This window comes from Pelodiscus sinensis, chromosome 1 (genome assembly GCF_052426305.1).
Source record: "Pelodiscus sinensis isolate ZL-2025 chromosome 1, ASM5242630v1, whole genome shotgun sequence".
In the NCBI taxonomy this organism is placed as follows: domain Eukaryota; kingdom Metazoa; phylum Chordata; order Testudines; family Trionychidae; genus Pelodiscus; species Pelodiscus sinensis.
Window position 1 is genome coordinate 296256965 of NC_143052.1, and position 23146 is coordinate 296280110.

Genomic DNA, 23146 nt, shown 5'->3' on the forward strand with positions numbered 1-23146 from the left:
ACCTGATACATATCTACCAACAGCTGAAGCCATTCCTTCTCGCTAACCATAAAGGGTGGCTAGCAGGGTGCAACGAAAGCATGCAGAACTTATACACAAATATATAGGACTTGTTGCCTTCATTATACTTATGCAAACGGTAAGAAGCTACATTTTGGCTATATAGTGCTTCTGACCAATTAAGTACAGCACAGATTGGCTTTAAAATAATCAGTAGTTTTGTGTGCTGTCAATCCCACTTCCATGGTTATAAAACAGGGTTTGGAGTAGGGATGTGAACGTTTAACCAATTAACCAGGCCTCACCCCTTAATGAGTGAAGCTTACTGATTAAGATTAACTGGTGTGGGGAGCAGCTCCCAGTCTGCTGTTGGCAGAGAGCTACTCTGGCCCCATGGGGGGCTGCTATGGACGGGGCTGTCCCATCATCTGGAGCAGCTAGACTCTAGTGGCCTCCCCGCCCACCATATTGTTTAACTGATTAACATATTAAAGAGAGGGTGAACTGGTTAACCAATTAAATGGGATCTTACATCCCTAGCTTGGAGGTGTGTAGGAACAGGAGTGTTGCAACCTGTTTTGCAGATTAGCACATATGCAGCTGGATGAGATATGTACCTGGCACAACTTAAATTTTAGTCTAGTAAACTGGCTTGTTTACTGTAGGGACACATCTATACAGCAGGGCAAAAGTTGAATTAAGCTATGCAACTTAAGCTACACAATTAATATAGCTCAAATTGAAATGGCTTAATTCAGCTTTTGGCACTACCTCCACAGCAGGAAGTTGAAGGAAGAACACCCTTCTTTAGAACATAAGAACATTAGAATGGCCGTACTGGGTCAGACCAAAGATCCATCTAGCCCAGTAGCCTGTCTGCCGACAGTGGCCAGCACCAGGTGGACCGAAGACAATGATCAAGCAATTTGTCTCCTGCTATCCTTCTCCAGCCTCTGACAAACAGAGGCTAGGGACACCATTTCTATCCCCTGGCTAGGGACACCATTTCTATCCCCTGGCCTTTTATGGACCTGACCTCCATGAAATTATCTAGCTTCTCTTTAAACTCTGTTTTAGTCTTAGACTTCACAGCCTCCTCTGGCAAGGAGTTCCACAGGTTGACTACATGCTGTGTGAAAAAGAACTTTCTTTTATTAGTTTTAAACCTGTTACCCATTAACTTCATTTGGTGTCCTCTAGTTTTTCTGTTATGGGGACTAATAAATAACTTCTCTTTATTCACCCTCTCCATAACACTCATGATTTTATATACCTCTATCATATCCCCTCTCAGTCTCCTCTTTTCTAAACTGAAAAGTCCCAGTCGCTTTAACCTCTCCTCATATGGGACCCGTTCCAAACCCCTAATCATTTTAGTTGCCCTTTTCTGAACCCTTTCTAAGGCCAAAATATCTTTTTTGAGGTGAGGAGACCACATCTGTACACAGTATTCAAGATGTGGGCATACCATAGTTTTATACAGGAGCAGTAAGATATTCTGTGTCTTATTTTCTATCCCTTTCTTAATAATTCCTAACATCCTGTTTGCCTCTTTGACCACCGCTGCACACTGTGTGGAAGTTTTCAGAGAACTATCCACGATAACTCCAAGATCTCTTTCCTGATTTGTCGTAGCCAAATTAGCCCCCATCCTACTGTACCTATAGTTGGGGTTATTTTTTCCAACGTGCATTACTTTACACTTATCCACATTACATTTCAGTTGCCATTTTGTTGCCCAATCACTGTTTGGTGAGATCTTTTTGAAGTTCTTCACAGTCAAGACAGAAGCAGATGGTCTTAAACAGTTTAGTATCATCTGCAAACTTTACCACTTCACTGCTTACCCCTTTCTCCAGATCATTTATGAGTAAGTTGAACAGGATTGGTCCCAGGACTGACCCTTGGGACACCACTAGTTACCCCTCTCCATTCTGAAAATTTACCAGACCTTTGTTTCCTGTCTTTTAACCAGTTGTCAATCCATGAAAGGACCTTCCCTCTTATCCCATGACAATGTAATTTACACAAGAGCCTTTGGTGAGGGATCTTGTCAAGGGCTTTCTGAAAATCTAAGTATACTATATTTACTGGATCCCCCTTGACTGCATGTTTAACACCTTCAAAGAATGCTAATAGATTAGTAAGACATGATTTACCTTTACAGAAACCATGTTGACTTTTGTCCAACAAATGATGTTCTTCTATGTGCCTGACAATTTTATTCTTTACTATTGTTTTGACTAATTTGCCCGGTACTGAAGTTAGACTTACCGGTCTGTAATTGCCAGTATCACCTCTAGGGCCCTTTTTAAATATTGGTGTCACGTTAGCTACCTTCCAGTCATTAGGTACGGAAGCCGATTTAAAGGATAGGTTACAAACCACAGATAATAGCTCAGCAATTTCCCATTTGAGTTCTTTTAGAACCCTTTCAACTTCCCTTACTCCTCATAAAATGAGGATTGCAGGAGTTGGAGTAAGAAGTCCTTCATCTTACCATTATTTCAAAATAATGGCTTTCAGCGTAGACACTCTTTGTTATTTCAGAATAACATCAGTGGACATATTCATGAAGTTTGGATGCCACTGTGAGAGCCACGTGTATGTGTTGAGTTACCAGGGCATGAAGAAACTGATCCTGAAAAGCGGGGGCTCTAACAGATGTGTATGCAAATTTTACACCATTAATTAGAACTAATTCCTCTATAAGATTCAATAGACAGTATACATATATTTGTATGGCCAATGCAGCAACAAAAATATACCAGTCTTCATTTTAGCATTGTGTTCTGAGTAATTTTGTTTTTTAAAAAAATATCAGAATACTGCTGCAAAGGTATTAGATCTCTTTCCAGTGTTGGGTTTCACATAAACCGATGAAAGCAGTCTACTTTGCATAACATATGTCTCAAGGTCCCAGAACTATAATAAAACAGTAGGTTTGTGTATTGCAGAATATAGCATTTACTGTTATGAAGCAGCTGGGAATAATTCTGGAAGCTATTTTTCAAACCCCTTTATTTAAAACCATTCAATCAGAACTTCACAGTTCAGCCTAGAGGCTACTGACTCAAAGAGCTAGTGGAAGATAGGGCTCCATTTCTTAGGTTAAAAGCTCTTCGTAGATTTTATTTATGTAGAAGTAGAAGTCTATTTGTTCAGATGTTTTATTGATATTGACCAGGTGTGATCTTTATATAGCATTTTTTCATCATCCTGTTTCCAATAAGTTATCTGTGTGCAATACACACATACAACATCAAATGATTGGACAGATTACCAAACATTGGCGTCCTGGACCAGCCCCTGCATTACTACCTTTGAGTTTGCGATCATAGCGGGGCAACTTGGCTGGATTGGTAACCTTGCATATTCAGACGATACAAACTCCCCAAAGCCATGTTTTGTAGACATTTGAAAATGGGACAGCTTGTGCTAGGAGACTGACGAAAGCAATATAAACACAGGCTCAAAGCTCATCTAAAGGCAGACCAGGTCAGCCTAAATTCAGTAGAAACTGCTGCTGTCAATAGATCATTGGTCCTCAATAAAGCCATCGAGAATAGCAGACCAGAAAAAGCCGAAGAGAGGTGTCATCAAACAAAGCAGACTCTGGCAAAACCATGCAGCCATGTCTGTCCAATGTGCATGTGCATCTGGAGATTGCTCATAATTTTCCATTCACTCAAGGAGATGCGCTGAAACAATCGGACTCTGATACATTATCTGTGATTTAAGTCTCCAACAATGTGTGTTCAGTGCTAAAACTCAGGTTTAAGACAGTTTATGCTAACTCTGCAGGAAATCTGACTGCAGTTTGACCTACTAATAACAGTAATTGTGGGAGTGGAAATGTAGACAGGGCATGATATTTGTACCAACCTGCTCATTAGATCTAAAAATCACAGCCTTGAGCCCTGCCCATAGAATGCTAGATCTGAAAGGGGCCTCGAGAGGTCATTGAGCCCAGTCCCTGCCTTCATGGCAGAACCAAACACCATCTAGATCATCCCTGATAGATGTCTAACCTGCTCTTAAATATCTCCAATGATGGAGATTCCACAACCTCCCTAGGCAATTTATTCCAGTGCTTAAGCCCCCAGATATTTAGGAGGTCTTTCCTAAAGTCCAACCTAAACTTCCTCTGCTGCAATTTAAGCCCATTGCTTCTTATTCTATCAGAGATTAAGGAGAATAATTTTTCTTCTTCTTCCTTGTAACACTTGAAAGCTGCTATCATAGCCCCTCTCAGTCTTTCTCTTTTCCAAACAGCCGCTTTTTTCAGTCTTCCCTCATAGGTCATGTTTTCTAGACCTGTAAGTATTTTTGTTGCTCATCTCTGGACCTTCTCCAGTTTCTTCACCTCTTTCCTGAAATGTGGTGCCCAGAACTAGACACAGTACCCCAGTTGAGGTCTAATCAGTACAAAATAGAGGGGAAGAATTACATCTTGTGTCTTTCTAACACTCCTGCTAATGCATGCCAGAATATTTGGGGTGGTTTTTTTCCCCCCAACAGTGTCACACTGCTGATTCCTATTTAGTTTGTGGCCCACTATGACCCCTACATCCCTTCCTGCAGTACTCCTTCCTAGATAGTCACTTCCCATTCTATTCTGTATGTGTGAATCTGATCATTCCTCCCGAAGTGGAGTACTTTGCATTTGTCCTTCTTGACCTTATCCTGTTTACCTCAGACCATTTCTCCAGTTTGTCCAGATCACTTGCAACCCCTCCCAGCTTAGCATCATATGCAGACTTAAAAAGAGTACTCTGTATGCCAAATCTATACTAAAATATACTGTACTAAATTTTTGTTCAGTATCTGCGTCAGAACTGGACCCAGAACTGATCCCTGCGGAACACCATTTATGTCCTGCCAGCATGACTGTGAACCATTAATAACTACTCTGAGAATGGTTATCCAGCCAGTTGTACACCCACCTTTATAATAGCCTCATCTATGTTGTGTTTCTCTAATTTATTATCATGCGAGACTGTATCAAATACTTTATTAGAGTTTAGGTAGATCGCATCTAACACTTCCCCCTTATGCACAAGACCTCGTTTATCCTGTGAAAGGTAATACTAACATTACCAGTGCTGATATTGCAGTGATGGGCATTTTTCTGAAAAATGCAAGTGTAAGCAAAAGTATATCTTAGTAGAATTTCAGAGCTATGAATGCTTCTGGAATAGAGTTAACTCTGAACAAACTGTTACACTGTTTACAATTGAACATGGACTTAATGCCGCTTTGGAACTACTATGAAGAAATTACTGTCCCTCTCCCCACCCCCCAACCCCACCCCTCTTTTTTTTTTTTTTTTTTTTTTTTTTTTTTTTTTTTAGTGGTTTATATTTAACACCGTACTCTATTTGTGTTTCTCTGCTGGTGCTTGGTTGCATACTTCTGATTACAAAGGAGGTGCATGTGATTGGTCAGTTTGTAACTGCGGCGTTTGAAACCTTGAGGTTCTCCTGTATCATGTGGACAAAAGGCTTCCAAGATTGGATGCATGTAGTCAGTCACATGACCAAACCTATTAGAACTTTAGTTGGGATTATGGGCGGGGATAAAGTCTTGCAGAATTGGACATTAGAAGCTGTTTGGTACGAAGGGATTAATGGTTGTGGATTTTTTTTTTATAGCAAATGAGTGACCTCTTCTTTATTGAAACAAAAAACAGGACTATGTAGCACTTTAAAGACTAACAAGATGGTTACATTTCTATCGCTTTTCTTTATTGTGTGTGTGTGCATTTTCTGCTTGATTTCCAGCTCACCAAGGCAGAGTTATGATGATTCTGTTTGTGCTGGAGATGGAGTGGGTATTGAGCACAGGACAGGACAAGCACTTCACATGGCACTGCTCGGAGAGTGGGCAGCGACTCGGAGGGTACCGCACCAGCGCGGGGGCCTGTGGCCTGCAGTATCCTTTGTTGATATCTCAGCTTTTCACTTTCTTTTCTTTGGCACTTCTTTGTTTAAAACAGGCTTTTTCAAGCCTTTGTCATTTTACCCTTCTGTATTAAAACCTGGCTAGGCTGGAGTAGCTCCCGCTGCCCACCACGGCTTGGCTGGAGCCTCATAGATTTCTCCTTTTTATACATTGAGGTATATTTAGATTTAAACACTTTTGTAAACTCAGTGACCTGTCCATTCTTAAAAGCTGCATCTGATTGTGGTCTTACTGTAAGAGAGATTGACCTTCATTTAAAAAAATGGGACCTTAAATGGGACCTTCATTTAAAAAAATGCTTCTTTTGGGGGAATTCTAATAGCAGCTAACTAGGTTAGTGATTAAGTTAGTGTGCTCATGCACTAGGCAAAAATTAAATGACTTAATATGAAATAACTAGATGATTTACTTAGTGATGCTCAGGTCCTTAACTCAGTTTTTTAAAAATAAAATGAAAATGCACGTGCTTTATTTAAATCATTGCTCTGGAGTGGGGCTGAGGATGAGTGTGCAGTTTGCAGGCTGCCCCAGGGAGAGAGGACAAACCCAGCCCTCTTTCACCACAGCAGCATGGGGTCAGGTGAGAAGCTCCTCTTCATGGCTGCTGCAGTGCTTGTCCCCTGTCTGGGCCAGGTCCAGGTTCATCTGCCCCCCAACATTCCCTGAGCTAGAGTGGGAGATGCAGCAAATGATGCACTTCCTCTTGCTCCTTGGTGAAGAGGAACAGCCAGCAATATTCCTCCATACAAATCTGTTCCCTCTCCCCCAACTCCCCAGGAAAAAAGCACTTTTGGGGGGGAGGCTAGAGGCTAAGGCAGTCCCCAATCCCAGCGGGGGTTGGGGAGCATGCCCCCAGCCAGTCCCTTTCACCTGCCCGCTGATTCTGTCTCTTTTCTGTATGGTTTTGAGATTCAGTCCCATCCCAACAATATCCCAGGCTACACTACCATTTTTTTGAGGAAGAGGATATGCAAATCGTGCTCACATTTGCATATCTTCTTCCTATTCTTTTTGCGGAAGAGGTATTGCCAATAAGCCCCATGTAGACGGGGTCATTTGTCGGGGAAAAAAAACTCCTCTTTCACAAGATCCCTTATTCTTCAAAAATCGAGGTTTACAGGATCTTGTGAAAGAGGGTTTTTTTCAGATAAATAGCCTCATCTACATGGGACTTTTTATAGGCAAAACCTCTTCCACAAAAAGAATCAGAAGAAGATATGCAAATGCGAGCATGATTTGTATATTCTCTTCCTCAAAAAAGTGACAGTGTTGCTGTAGCCCCATTTTCCTGGTATAACCAAAACCTTGCCTTGATTTAGGTTATGATAAGAAGAAGCTTTATCCTGACTTTGCTGGTCCTCGTTCTTTCCAATTTGGAGGGGCTCTTGAATAAACAAACAAACTCTTTCAAATATTTAGTAGTTCATATCCTCTACCTTGTACTTGTGAAATATGGGCTCAGCTGGAGTGTAAATTATTCCTAAAATGTTACTCAAACAGGTTCATTTTCCAAGATCTGCCCCTAGATGCTTCACGCAAGAAATTTCGACTCTTGTTTGATCTGTGATAAATTGTGAGTTTAAAAATAATCTTTCCTAAAAATTAAGACAATGGAGAATTCAATGAGTTGTTAAAGTTTCTGCAGCACAATCAATTTCCATTTTACTAGTTCATCATAACCTAAAGATCGAATCGGCAGGAAACCAACTTCTGTACAAACAAGTGAAAATTGACAAGCTTGTGCACCCTGTCCAGGCTGAGTGAAGTGTGAAAACAAGTGTAAACAGTGTAAGTAGTATCAGAGGGGTAGCCGTGTTAGTCTGAATCTGCAAAAGTGCCACAGGACTCCTCGCCGCTAGTGTAAATAGTGAATAACTTCTACTTCTAAAATATTTACCATGGTTAGTATAAAGTATTGAGTAACACAGGATCCTGTTGTCCTTTCCACTGCCTAGTTCCCTTGAGGGTTTCAGGATTCTTTCTCTACCACATGGTGACCATTTGAACCGGACCTTTACATCATGTCAGAATGGCAGCTCCTGTGTTTCTGTTAACCCAAACAAATCAAGTAATAGAGTGGCAGTGCTAACAACCTTATTACCTTGTTAATTTCTGACTGTGTTCCCTGCAGTGCTTCTTGAGTTCAGAGTCCATAGTTCTTCGGTTATGTCTACGTTGTTTAACACACAGACACCGTTTCAGACCATGGCTCTATAGACTCAGGTGTGTAAGGCTTGCTCTGTGGTGTGCTAAAATAGCCATGCAGACATGGTCATGCTCAGGTTGAGGTTTAACTCTGAAATCCATATATCCCTCTTCTCCCCCATTCTTCACAACCACACCGCAGAACCCTAGCAGAAAGGTGTATGCAGCCAAGTTTAGCACCATAGCACGAGCCCAGGTCCGTACCCAGCTCTGAGACTCATTGTAATGTGTTTGCCATGTGAAGGTTCCCTTTGATTACAGAAGACTTTAGTGCAATGCAGCCTCAGTGCCAGTATCCCATTCCTCAAATATATAAGGTGCAACTAAAATTAGATGGAAGAGCTATAACCTGTCAGAATTGATTATTCCAGTAATTGGTTGTAATCTCAGCATATTTGGACCACACTTCAGGAAGCACCTATTCAAACTGGCATTTCCTCCAAATATGTCATGAGACACTAACAGCCACGTACTAGAAACTATTTTAAAAGGTGGGAGGAGTCATGCATCTTTAATCACAGAGAGCACGGTGTTACTGTGAGGGGAATGTCATAAATGCATAATAGTAGTTGCTGCAACCGGGACTGCAGTGCAATACAATAATTACTCCGCTTTTTGTTTAAATATGAACTGCTGTGTAACTGTTCATAAAAATGTCACATGTTCTTATAAACATCCCCGTAGTTCAGAGCATCTGTTGAGCCTTTCCAGAAAATTCCTCAATGCTGTCAATCAGATTTGATGTTGAGACCCGACATGTGTTTATAGGTGACCATTCAGGGCAGGTAACCATTCTCAAACTAGAGCAAGAGAACTGCAGCCTTGTCACCACGTTTAAGGGACATACAGGTAAAGTTTAAGGTTAAATAATCCCCTCTTGTTCTTCATATAGCCTCTGCGTTACCATGGGATGATGCTTTAAAATTTTAAAGTAGCTGTGGTGATTTGAAATGTCTGTATTTTCGGGGGCACAGTAGTTGAGCTTGAACTGTCAGCAAGGGGAAGGGGGTAATTTGGTCTCATTATACACAGGAGGGGAGCCAGATTTAAATGATGAATGTTCTGCACTTTAATTACATTACTTGGGTAGGAAAGTGCTACAACTAATGCCCAGGTAGATAAGACCCCAATCCTGCATCTGACATGTGCATCTAGTAGCCATATTTGTAGTCAGTTGAACTGCTCAGGGTAGGCCATACTCTGTGCTGCATTTCCAGGATATAACAAAAAGCATGTAAGGAGTTGAAGTTTAAAAGTGCATACCCATTGCAGGAGCTGACGGGTCACTTCGCAGCTGGAGCTATCTTACAATAAATATACTTTAAAGCATTACCTTATGGTTGGTGTGTGAGTCCACCATTACAACCTGTGCTTATGGAGGGGGAGAATGATGGCTCATTCTTTATTGATCAATTTCTTTTTCCCCTGTGGCAATTCACTGGCCTCAGTGGACCTCCACGTTATCCTACCGCTCTAAGTCAAACCAGTCATCTGATGCTGAGTGTGGAAAGTGTTTTGACAACCCACTGACATACTAGCCCTTTGAGGCAAGGCTGCTCAATCCGCATGCTGCAATTTTTATGGTGACATCACTTCTCGTTATTCCCTGATGTCTCCGCGATCCGTCACAAACTCTACCTCTAGGATGTGGAGCTGGGTGGCTACATAACAGCAATTTGACTACTCCTGAGGTGACTTCCTATTCCGAGATATGTTCACCATTCTCTGGGCTCAGTCTCATGAGCTAGAGAGCTGGGATTAGACTCTGTGCCAACAGAAAGTCAGGATTTGAAATTGGCTCTGGTTTCTGAGATTTTTTCAGTGAGGCTCATTCTGTGCCAGCCAGAAAGTCAGCATTGTGGGCAGTGCACATGCAGGGTGTGTTGGGTGCGTTTAAACTAAAGTCTCACTTTTTTTTTTTTTTTTTTTTTTTAAAAGAGATGAGTCTCAATGATTTTATTACGTTCTTCCCTTTGCCCTTTTAGTGGTAATAAAAGAACTATAATGTTGTTCTTCTGTTTTTAGGTGGTGTCACTGCTCTTTGTTGGGACCCAGCGCAGCGAGTTTTGTTCTCAGGCAGTTCAGATCATTCTATTATTATGTGGGACATAGGAGGAAGAAAAGGAACAGCCATTGAATTACAAGGACACAAGTACGTTTGAAGAGTTTTTCCTTCTCCTGTGTTCAGGGGAGAAAAACTAAAAGCAGCAGTCACACTTGGAAGCTGAACCAAAGGGTTATATTCTAATATCTGCATGGGATGTATGTGGGACTCCCTGTATCTTGAGTATTACTGAAGGTGGTTTTCCCTCATAGGGTTCAATCTCCTTTTTTTGGCATCAGAATTTTTCTTTTCCCCCTTTCAGGGAGCACAGTGTACCAGACACTTTAACTCCACACTAAGTATATTTTAAATGTGAATAGATGTAGAACCCAGGCTGTACTGAAGTACTCTAATTAGCCAACCTTTTTCAGCATGTTAAATGTATGTTCATAAATATCAGCAACTGAGCAAGGCAGAACAGATGTCTGCTGTTGTAAAGGGAAGTACTGTACTGAAGAGGCCTATAGAGGAAGGAATGAGTTGGTGTTAGACCATTAATAAAGACTAATGAATGTTTTTCCAGTCACTGAATTACTGTGACCGTGCATACTGACAGTTCAGAGGGACCTTCTGTTTGACTGTTTGGTCTTCCTTGATTTCATGGTTCTGTACCACTTCAGCTGTGCATGCTTGGGACTTCCTAACTGATAGTCAATCTTTATGCCTATTTATATTAAAACCTACTGCTGCATGCCCTGCTGACACTCACTGCTGTACCATCAGAGCATCTACCGTGCAGGCAAACCTCTGGATCTTATTTGCATTATGTTGATATTGGAGAACGTGCTGGTTCAGTGATATAATGCATTAAATTAGGTAGAACCACAGTAATGATAACATTTCCACAGTGTCCTGCCTTTGGAGTTGGCAAACCATAGACACACAATAGTCTGGAGCTGTTCTAAATTGCTTTCTAACAGCATTGCTACAGAGAGAAACATCTGTATACAAGGTAATGGACCAGTATTAAAGCACTTCTGAATATGAGCCTGGCTTGGTGTCACGCAGTGCTGGTGCCAAAGTTAGGGATGTTAAAAATCATGTCATAGAGAAAGTGTAACTGCTGAAAATCTCAGCGATTGAATGCACTGCTGGCTTTACTTTATACTAAGGATGTTAAATTGCGGTTAATTTATGAGTCGAGTAGTCGATAGGCATTTCCGCATTCCTCCTTTAAAATGTACATGAGCCCTTGCTGGCGCTCTTGTACATTTCAGAGGAGGAATGTGGAAAACCATGGGCAGTCCAGGACCAGCGGGCAGTCCCGATGACTCCGGGCTGCATGCAGGCGTGCCAGCTTTGAAATGTGCAAGCTCTTGCACATTTCAAAGCAGAAGCGCACTTGTGGAGCTCGGGGTCAGCTGGGGACTCCCCAGCTGATCCCGGGATCTGTGCAGCATTTCTTCAGAACCTGGGATCAGCTGGGGAGTCCCCAGCTGATCCCAGGCTCCAGGCAGCACTGCTGCTTTGAAACGCCACCTTGGTGTTTCAAAGGGGCACTGCCGCACAGCTGAGCTGGGCTCAACTATGCAGCGCCGCCTTTTGAAGTTCTCTTCTCTCCCCTTCTCCCCCCGCCCCTCGCTGTCTCGATCTGAGGGACTTGACTAGTAGCTAGTCTTCAACATTCTTACTTTATACTGCAGAGCCCACAGTGAAGCCACCCCAGGAACCGGGCCACCAGGCCTGGTCCACCCAGCTCCAGCGGAGGTGGCTTTGCTGCCCTGCTGCAGTGAAGCAGCCTCCCCAGGAGGCTGAATGCAACTGACACCATTAACATCCACTTATCATTTAGTCATGTATATGCTAACATTTCTAGTCAAAGACTGGGGTGAAGTCCTGACCTAATCTGAGTGCTAAACCACCCCTGTTTTTGAAGATCCATTTTTTCTAGAGCCTCTTCTCTCTCCCCTCCCACCCCCGAAGACCAGTGCAAGAAAACAAAGTAAGCTCAAGTAATTCCTTCCCCTTGATATTTCTCTTGTGTAGAGCTGAGCACATTCCTTTTGTGCTTAACAAAGAATAATAAAAGGAGGAAGTGTCCATTTTTCTAAAAACCTTTAATCTTAAAATGTTAAGATGGTCTGGGGCAGCCTTATCAGTTCTATATTCTATTTGAAATTCTTCCCATTTGTTAGTGTTAAATTCGAAGACTCACAGCAGCAGCTTAAGTATTTTTCTCTTCAAGCTGCCAGATAACATTGGGTTTTTCATTGCTTCATTCCCAGGCACAGAGATTTAACAAATTAACCAATAACTGATAGATTTGTTCTTGGAGTGAGAGCTTACAGATATTTGGGACTATGTTTTTAGAGGTCATTCAATTACAATGCAACCGTGGCTTTCAAGAAAGCTAGGTCTCCAACCTAATTAACTAGGCAAGCAGTAGTTAGGTCTGGAAACTAATTTAAGTGGTATGATACCCAATGGGGACCAAATTCATAGCACATGGTACAGTACATAATATGTAATCTACTAATTGGAATTGTAGGATTATGGAACTTTATACATATGAATGAGCTGAGAGAGAAAAATATGACAAACCAGTTACTTTGCCTTGGGACATATATATCTCTAAACCTTTGACTAATTCTAAATGGTTTGTTACTAACTGATGCTGTATGTTTCTTTTGTAGTGATAAAGTTCAGTGTCTCTCCTATGCTCACCACACAAGACAGCTCATCTCCTGTGGTGCAGATGGTGGAATTGTTGTCTGGAATATGGATGTTGAGAGACAGGAGGTAGCTATCTCTTGTTCATCCTTTAAACATCTGGGGCTTTTCTAAAGTGTGTAATTTGAGTCTGATCAGTAACGTTTTAAAGGTTAGAAAATAAAACTAGTGTGTTAGGAATGCTCTAGTTACACCTGTGAAGGTGTGTGTGTGTGTGTGTGTGTGTGTGTGTGTGTGTGTGTGTGTGAGAGAGAGATCTTGTGGTACAGGGTACTTATGTGGCAGGGAGTTTGTGTTTTATACACATTGCTAAATAGTTTGTGCTCTGAAAAGTGACTCTGAAGAGGGCATCACAGTATGTTCCGCCTGTGTTTTTCAGTAACTCCATAGGATACAGTTATGAGTGTGCAAATAAGATTTCTGTTCTCTTACATATCAGAATGATTGTTCACGTTTCAATCAGTGACATCTGTACAAAACTTAAGAGGAAATTGGTTTATACCAATGGCCTAATTTAATATTTAGCAATGATGGCAAGGAGGAAACACTGACTTAAATCTCAGTTTTCAAGGATGTCAATCTACCATGTAAAAGATGGATGTTTGCTTTTTAAAAAAAAAAAAAAATCTGGAAACTCAGATTGCCATTTGATCCGCTTTTTTTTTTTCTCCCTTCCTATTCTTACCAAAAATTGCTAAGGCTGTCCACATTAGGAATGTTTGGCCACTGAAGTGCTATTAACAAAAGTGAAAACCACTCAAACCAGTTTCTCTGCCTCCTACTGTTGATGTTTCATGGCCACATTGCTAGCACCCTGTCGACAGATAAATTGTTGTCGGTAAGCATCCCTCAGTGTAGTGTTGTGGGAAGGCAGATTTGATTCCTGCGCGTCTTGGGATTCCTTCGTAGCTCTGAGTTCTCCATGCAAAGGAATGTCAAAGCAGCACTGCAGTCTCTCTAGCCCTCCCCTTGTAGCAGCAGTCTGTGTGCTGCTGTGTTTCTAGCAGGCAGAACAGGAGCATTCCAAAGATTTGTTCTTTGTTCCTCCAAACCGAGCAGCTCGTTCAGATGTCAGATACTTCCCAGAGCTGTGAAAGGGGAGGAGTGTGTGCCTGTAGGGCAGGAGAGATCACAAAATACTGAGCACAGCCATCAGGGCAGGTATTTTGGGTTACTGGTGGAAGCTGGTTTTCTCAACAAGACAGAGTCCACGCTGGCTCTTTGTTGACAATAAAGGGAGGGGGGAAGAAAAAAGTCTCTCGCAGAGGTGGAAGTTTTTTTTCGCCAAAACTGGGTGTTTTTTCTGGACAAAAGTCACATTGTCGTGTGGTCGCTTTCAGTTTTGTTGGCAAAAGGCAGATCTTGGTGACAAAATGTGCCAGTGTAGAGAAGGCCCGAATAGGCCCTGGGTTACAACTGTAATGCCACTACTGCTAATAGTTAGGACAAATGTAACAGATTAGCAGTTAATGAACAATTACTTTGTACATGACAGAACAGAATCCTACTTGCACACTCATAAGGTATTGCTTGCTATGGCTAATAACAAAAACAGTAGTAAAAATGACCTCTGTGCCTCTCGCATGTTTGGAGTAGCCTCAGTTTTGTAGTCTCTGTAGCTGAACCAGAGCTGAACCTTAGGTGTAGACAAGCACATGCAGGGCTTGCGCTCTCTGAGCTCAAGCTTTTCACTTCCTTGTAACTGATTAAACTCAAGCAGTAATGAACTTACTTATTCATTGCAGACTTCGATTTGTCCTTGAAAATGTTCTGGTTATTGCCTGGTGGCATTTTTCACTGATCAGATTTTTCCATTTAATATGTGTGTAGTATTCACTTCAATATTGCCGTTTCTACTGTGGAATTGCATGAGGAAAGCATTGAGCCATTTTATATTTTAATCCTTTTAAAATTATTTTCTCTCTCAATCTTAAAAGACCATAAGAAAGGAACACTTGAAAGAAGATAGAAGTTGTTTCCATTTTACCAGTGAGCCATTACTGTCACAAGTAAAAGTGACATTTTCAAATGTAGGATTTCAGTGCTTAAGAGATGAAAGCCTTGTTTTCTCGGCACTCACATCTAATTAAAGACTTGGTTACTTTTAGAAAAATAGTGCGAACTGAGGACTACCTCTAAAGCACCTGCACGTCTGAGATAACCTAACAAAGAAGGCTGAGGTTCAGTTCCTTTAAGACTCCTTCCATTGTAGGGGGCTGGAGTGGAGGTTTGCGTTTAAAGATTTCATCAGCCTTACGTTGCTTTTTGCTTTTGCTAAACTCCATCGTCATCTACACCTAATTAATTACAGTGTTGTACATTTCATTCCTTAATATTCGATACCTGTAAGCAGCTAGTGTGTCTTCTGAAGCCATTCCTGTAACTTGGGTGTGTACTTAATGAGGCAGTCTTCTAAAGAATCCCCTTCTGTGCCCCATAGTGAGAACTGGATGTGGATTAAGGTGCATTTATATTAGAGCAACCTTGCAAAAGATGGGGGCGAAGGTGGTTGAGAGAGTGCAGCAGCTGATTCAAAGAGGAGTGTGATTTGTGGTAAGGCAGGCGAAAGACAAAGGCTAGAGGAAGGAAAATGCAGGAAAAAGATAAAAGCTAGAAGGAGGGAAACACAAGGGGGAAGAGTATTTAGAATATTAACACAAGGGGGAGGAATGTTTAGCATATTAAAGAGGAGTGTCCCTGCTTCCCAACAAGTGGCAAGGAGGTGGTAGCTCAGACCGCTGCCAATACAGCTGCTATCACTGAGTTGTTTCCCTGTTTCATGCCAGCAGGGTCATGATAGCAAAACAGGGCCAAGGGAATAATCCGTTTTCCTTCCCAGTAGAGGCTTGAGTTGTCCAGCATCCTTCTATTGGTGCTTGGGTTGGAGTGACGAGGCATGTAGGCATTGATAGCCTTTGTTGAGGCTTCTTCTTTCTTGACCCTGAGGGAATGCTGCAGCAAAAAAATGAAAATATCTGCACATTTTATTTGTCAAATTGCACTGTATAATCACACCAATTTATTTCAAAATACATGTCAGCAGGTATGTTGGTAACAACATAGACAGACGAAAATTTCCTGGGGAGCAGACAATTCAAGAAACCCCCATAACAACCCATTTCTGTTTTTTTTTTTTGTTTGTTTGTTTTTTTTTCTGTCCCCTCCTCCTAGAGCCCAACATGGGAGCCAGACACCCACACCCCATCTCCAGCAGAGCCCAATCGGGGTGCTTCCCCAGCCCAGACACACTGACTCCCAATCTCTCAGAGCCTAGCTGTGGGGTCCTCTGGCCCAGATACCCTCATTCTCTATCTTCCTAGAGCCCAAGGATCAAGAGGGAGAAACAGCCTGATGCTGGCTCCCAGGCTTGCACAGTTTCCTGAACTCCTGCTCCTTCCTTCAGAGCATAGCGGGAACTGCAGCTACTGGGAACCCTCCAGTTCCTTCATACAGCTTGAATGTCTGCAAAATTCTTGCGTTGTTCAGTGATGCAGAATTCACCCAGGAGTGACACTTACCCACTTCACTCAAAGTATGAAGGGCATGGCAATAAATCAAACTGTATTAGAAAACAGTGGGTTTTTTTACTACAAATAAAGGCTAGCAACATGAATTACCTGGTTCTAAGTGGTGCTGAGCACCGACAAGTGGGTCCAGGCGAGGTTGCAGGAGCCTTGGCCTGAGTCTCAGATGTGCCGAGTATCTGAAGCTCTCATTGGAGCCAGTTGCAAGTGCTCAGCATTGCTCCAAAATGCACCATTCATTTCAAGCATCTAATTTTATGCTTCTATGTTTCCAGCAAATGTCCTTCCTTTCACAGTAGAATCTTGCATTATGAGTAGGGTGAGAAATCTTCCTCCCATGTGAACTTTCAGAACACAGCAAAATAAATCCCAGGAAACACCTTGATTTTTTTTTAAGCTGCTGGAGTTGAAGCTGACTGTTGTGCATGGCTCAGAGTGCCAGGGTGTACCTCAGCCCAGAGCTGCTGTGAAGGGCCCAGCTTCAGCTCCAGCAGCTGCTGTGGCCCTGAAGCTAGTGGTTTGTGGTCTAGCACGGGTCCGCAGACCAGGGATTGGGAACCTCTGTTTTAAACTACCTTTAGCTGAAGAAGTGTTTTTCTGGAAAAGTTTGTCTCAACTCTGTTTTATTATTGAAGCAAAAGCCACGCTGCTTGTTTTGCTGTTGGATTTGTACTGGAATGGAAGCTTTTCTGCCTTTTTTTTTTCTTTTTAAATCATAACTTTTTTATGTGTTACAGACACCAGAGTGGTTGGACAGTGACTCCTGTCAAAAATGTGACCAGCCTTTCTTTTGGAATTTTAAACAGATGTGGGACTGTAAGAAAATAGGCCTTAGACAGGTTTGTTCTGTTTTGTATTGATGGAGTAATTTAATGAGAACAGGATATCTCATAGTTCTATGAAATATTTTAACATTTTTCAAATGTATAAGAACTTGTTAAATCTTTCTGTTGCCTGTTAGGTGATTAAAGGCATTTGGCTACCCCTCATGCCAAGATGGGTGGGTATAGGCAGGCAAAGGCCTGAGGATGGGTAAATGTCTTGGCCCTCACAAACAGAAGCACTTTTTATAATCCATTTCTGTATAAACTACGCACTGTACATTGGCTTGCATAAAACTGGAGATGCATGTGGCCTTAGCCACATGAATCTCATTTAATTTCAGCAGGAGTACTCTGTACAAACCACAAATGTGGCCCGAAGCTCACTTCTGAAGATTCTAATGGAACCAGTAGTCTACGTTAAGTTATTGCTTTCCATGTCCATATTGTTATTCCAATTGCCCAGTTATTAGTAATACTGGCATACAGTTTGTGGTGTGATAAAATGGACAGGGTTAGGTAGCAATTGTCATAATAACAAAGGCCTGTTTTTAAGAATAAGGATTGTAAAAAGCTGAGGAGAATATGCCCACGTGACTGACTTTAGTTGGGTAATGTCAGGCACTCAGTTAACAATAAACTGTTATCTGGCCCTCCAGCAGTAACCAGTGCAGCCGAATTCCCGTATTGCTCTTCCCTGCTGGTTTTGTAAGTTGCTGTCTCATGTAATCCTAATACACCGTCCTAGAGCCCAGCTCACGGTGCGTGAGCCTACTGTGGTTTGCTTTGTTTGAAGTATTGCTGCTCCCATGGGCTATGTCTACCCTGCCGCTTTTTATTGGAAAAAGGTGTGCAAACTGCGTTCTGCAATTTGCGTATCTTTTTCTGATAGTTTTGTCAGAAGAGGCTGTTCTGAAATTTGTCCTGTCTACACTGGGCCAAATTTCGGAAAAGCCTCCTCTTTTGGAAGAGCCCTTCTTCCTCATGGTACGAGGAAGATGGGGCTTCAGAAAAGAGTGCGTCTTCTGCAAAAATTGTCAGAAGAGCAGACGCATTCCCTGGAGGTGTAGCCTAGACGTTGTCTTGATTAAGACTGAAAAAGTAGCAAAAGGAAACATGTTCAGTTGCCTGTCAGGGCAGGGCTGGATTAAGGGGGGGGGCTAGCCAGGCAGGTGCCCGGCGTGCCAACCTATGGGGGCTGCGTGGCGCCCCTTATTGCTGCCATCAGGTGCCGCGCACCCGGTTGTAGCTATAAGGTGCGCAGCGTGCCGTGCGCCTGGGGACGGAGCCATACATGCGTCACGCACCCGCTGCCCAGGTCGCAGGAATGGCTCAAGCCAGCCCTGCTTCAGGGATGTAGGTTTATATGTGTATTCATATCAGAGATCATATTTGAGGAAGGAGAGGTATTGCCCCAGTGTCCTGAATGTAACGGCAGAATACTAATTAAAAAGAGAGCAGTTCTCCCACTGATACTGTAGTTGTTTCTTGTACCACGAATGTAGGTTGCATGCATTGATTTACCACACGCTATCCTCAGTACACACATGCACAAAAGAGAATATCCAGTCAAATAGCATTTTTGCTTGATCAAAGCACCAGGCTGATAAAAAGTTTCCAAAGCTCTTTATTTTAGCTAGTTATAGACTGGTAATTGTTACGCAAAATAGCTATGATCTAAATTCACCACATAATAATGCAACTAGCTCTTAGGTAGCTCTTCTCATCCGTGTCTCTCAAAGTGCTCTACAAAGGAGGTCAGAGTCTCTGTGCCTCGCTTCCCTTATCTGTGAAATGGGTATAGAGAACGTGATTTCACCTAGGTTACCCAAAAGCAGAGCCAGGAACAGAACCCAGCTCTCAAGTCCTAGTCCAGCGCTCTACCCACTAGGCTACATTATCTCCATTTGGTCATTGGTGGCTGGCTTACTCCAGATGCTCAGCTAGATGGGGTTGTTAATGAAACGTAATGAAATGCAGAATTGAGACTAGGTCCCCTCTTTCTCCTCCCCTCCCCCCCTCCCCCCCGGTTATTCAGCTTTTTTTTTCCTTTTGCCCTGAATTGGGGGTTCAAAGAATTTGCTGTGTCCCAAGGTGAGTTCTGCTTAGGAGAATAGGTGACGATGAGAAGAAATCACCACTATTCTTTGTTTTTTCTATTCTGACCAATCCTTTTTGGCTTGCCTCTGTCAGCATCACTGCCGGAAGTGTGGAAAAGCAGTGTGTGGCAAATGCAGCTCTAAGCGCTCCTCCATACCACTGATGGGATTTGAGTTTGAAGTGAGAGTCTGCGATAGCTGTCATGAATCAATTACAGATGAGGAGTAAGTATAAATGACGAACCTTGTTACCTCAGATACAGAACTCTTCCAGTATTCTGAGACACTCAGCTCTTGGCCAGCTGGATGGGAGTATCATAGAGCTATCTTAAAGTGCTTTCTCCATTAACAGGGCAGGCCATCAACCTCCATAGCTCTGTGTAGCGCAGGAAATTATTCTCCTCCTTTATAACTTTAGCATTCTTGTGCCTCTGTTCCTGTGTTCATTTCTGGGTTCCTCAATACTAGAAAGTTTGTAGGGAGCTTAGGAAAAAGCAACAGAATTGTTCTGGTGGCCAGAGGAATTCATTTAATTAACTAGGGTGGGTGTGTGGGAAGGGGGTGGAGTGGGGAGGTAATATGGGAATTTTTATGCAAAATAAAGGATTAATTTTACTTGAAGCTAAAACTGGTTTTTGCCAAGACTGTAGGACGTAGTTGGACATAATTAACAAAAACCGGAATATGAAGAAACCTTTTTAAAGAGGTGGTGCAAAGTAGAATTCTCCAGCCACGGATTTTAAAGAGCCGTTGTTTCTTCCTACATGTTTATTTCCTAATATGCTCTTGCTGAATATAAAAGAGAAGCGGTTTTTCATGTTTTGCCTTGCCACAAATCTCCCTGTGAAGAGTGAGTCTGAACTACTTCCCCCACCCTGTTTTCCCACGGACATACAAAGTTGGCCATCATGAATGGACTTCACTTCCCACCTTAACATGTCATTGCAAGGTTAACAGAGATGTCCATTACAGAATACTGGGCTGTCTCTTGTGAGATGATGGAGTTTCAGCCTGTCCTGCTTCAGCCTGGGGCCTTAGACCCAGGGACAGCAAGATGAACTTCTGTCATAGCACCATGCTGCTCCACCGAGGTCACTGGCTTTCTCTTCAACCAGTGCCAGTCCCATTTGCTTGAGTGACAGCTAAGTGGCTATGGGAAAAACAGCAGTCTATAAGTATACCAAAGGCAGAGGCTATTAGAGTTCTGGTTACTGTTTAAATATTTTTTACTTACTACATAACAGTTAGTTATGGGAAATTAATTTGTTGATAGTGATGTGGAGGTTTAACTGGTTAACCGCTGGGGGTTAGAGCAGCTTTCTGCCTGCCAGGATGGGGGGTGCTCCAGCCCTGTGGGGCCTGCTGCGGACAGTGGGGTGGGAGGTGGGGAGTGTCCCAGCCCAGTGGTGGGCAGGGGGCGGCTCTAGCCAGCCTGGAGTGCCCCTCACACTCACCCCCCCCCCTTTAATCGGTTAACTGGTTAGCCAATTCAATGAGATTTTATATCTCTGCTTAATGGTATTTGTTGCATTTAGTGTGGTAAAACAAGGCATAAGTAGGAGCAGTGGGATGGAATTAAAGTGAACATTTTTAGGCTAACTTAAAAGAAAAAATTCCTGTAAATAGAATCTATTGTGATTAGTCTGTGGAATAATCTCCTTAGGTAAGTGCCTTTGGGGGCCATTTTGCCTGGACATGGAGATGAGCTAGATTATTTCATAAGGTTTTTTTCCAGATTTATTGACTGTGGTTTACTGAAGCTCAGATAGCCCTGAGGAAGTGCACAGTGATATGCAATATTGATCACAGAAGTATCACGGTATCTCTGTTGTCCACACGAGAGCAGGTACACTCAGGCTTTCAGTATTGCATCTGAAAGTTTCCTGCACGGTAACTCCCTGGGAAATAGAAAAGTCAATCTCTGAAGGAAAACCTGTGGTTCCAAGGAGCTACAGGTCATCCTTCAGAGGGTGTGTCTATATGGCACAGTCTTTACAGCGCCCCTTATAGTACATACGCCGCACAGGTATAAATAGCAGTATAGATGGGGAGGCCCTGCTTTGATGAGTAGGACTCCTGAACCCTATGGATATGTACCCAGCACAGTTCTCTATATGGCTACGCAGTGTCTGCCCACTCTACACCGCTAAAAATAGCAGTATAGTGTCCTGCTGCTAGAGCCTTTCCTTAGCGCTAGGGGAAACTCACAGCAAGAAAATGATCTGGCTGAGGAGAGGCAGCTGAGAGAGACTCCAGTTGCAGGGAGCTTCTAGAGCCTTTTTCCCCCTGCCTCTCCTCGGCAAGAGCCTTTCACTGTAGCATGTGGCATCACACTGCATGAGAGCAGCCTACTTTTCACTGCAGCATGTGTGCCATGTAGACATAGCCACAGAGAGATGACAGAGCCTTCTCTTGCTCAGTAATTAAGTTGAATCACTGACCGAAATCACTTACTTAGCCCAGATCTACAGTAAAAGGGAACATTAAATCAAGATACATAACTCCAGCTATGTTAATTACATAGCTGGAGTTGCTCCACCTTGTTTTGAGTTTTCTCACTGTCCCCACAATGGGAGACTACCGGCCACTGCAGGGATTCCCTTTGAGTTCTACTTAGTGAGTCTTAACTAGACCTGCTAAATCAAACTCTGGAAGATCAATCGTGGCAGCATTGCTCTTCCATTTAGTGAAGACATAGCCTTACATTAGTGATCAAATTGTCATTTCCTCCTTTTTTGACTAGATCAGGGCAACACCAAAGTTGCTGTCTCCTTGACTCTTGATATTTGATCTTTCCTTAGACGTGCTCCCACAGCCACTTTCCATGACAGTAAGCACAACATTGTTCATGTACACTTTGATGCAACCAGGGGATGGTTATTGACTTCTGGGACAGACAAAGTTATTAAGGTAAGAGAAAGGTGACTGCTTTAGTTCATTTTCAGTCCTTGTCTATGTCCCTTCCTCCTGCCACATCTTTTCAGGTCTGAATCTCCCTTTCCGCTCCCATGGTCTGGGGAATCTCTGTGCTTTCATCATGCATTGCTGTTTCTCACTGGGTATTTTTCACAGCCATTCAGAGATTTTTTTTTTTTTTTATAACCCAGTGGTGATCATCAGTGTAATTCCATTAGGAGCTGCTCTATCCTTTGGTAAGCAGGTGTGCTCTACAGTGGAATTGTTCATTTAGGGAGTTGGTACAAAAATGCCCTTGAAAGTCGCCCTGTCAATCAGAAAGTTGTTTTGGTGCAACATGTTGTCTTTCATAAGCGTCTGGCTTTGTCTTGCTGCCAGCATGGCAGGAAATGAGAAGACTAATTCAAATTAAATTGGTCATTCTGTGTGTGGTATCCAAGGCTGGCTGGGACACTGTTTTTCACTGACTAATTCTACACCTGAGTCAGTCAGCTCCTTTGCACCTTTGCATATGAACAAGGACACTATTACTCAAACGTGCTAGCTATTGTAGTATTAGTACCAACAAGGGAATTGGTAAGAGAGAAGTCTGCAAAACTAATCTGAAATGCTAGTTTATTCTGACAAATCCTGATTCAGGACAGGAGCCATCTATGAGCAAGAAGTTAATAAAATGCAGTCACTTCACTGAGCTTCAGACATGGAGCTCTGATGTGGCAGGAATGGAAGAAATAAAACAGTAATTTCTTAAATAAAATAATCAAAACAGCTAAAGAATTGAAGACATTTTCTATATGCATGTGACTGAAAAACTAAAAATATATTAAGTGATATGTAATCTCT

At 42.5% G+C, this 23146-nt stretch overlaps 1 protein-coding gene across 2 annotated transcripts in view; it reads left to right on the top strand.

Moving 5' to 3' along the window:
- Nucleotides 1-23146, top strand: part of WDFY2 (WD repeat and FYVE domain containing 2) — a 115277-nt gene that overhangs the window by 81220 nt on the left and 10911 nt on the right. For both annotated transcript variants that reach the window (XM_014574504.3, XM_075919095.2), the window contains exons 5-11: nucleotides 5784-5934; nucleotides 8906-9018; nucleotides 10195-10321; nucleotides 12907-13012; nucleotides 17205-17306; nucleotides 19482-19612; nucleotides 22189-22297. In XM_014574504.3, coding sequence (XP_014429990.2) covers nucleotides 5784-5934; nucleotides 8906-9018; nucleotides 10195-10321; nucleotides 12907-13012; nucleotides 17205-17306; nucleotides 19482-19612; nucleotides 22189-22297 — 839 coding nt within the window. The remainder of the gene's footprint in view (nucleotides 1-5783; nucleotides 5935-8905; nucleotides 9019-10194; nucleotides 10322-12906; nucleotides 13013-17204; nucleotides 17307-19481; nucleotides 19613-22188; nucleotides 22298-23146) is intronic.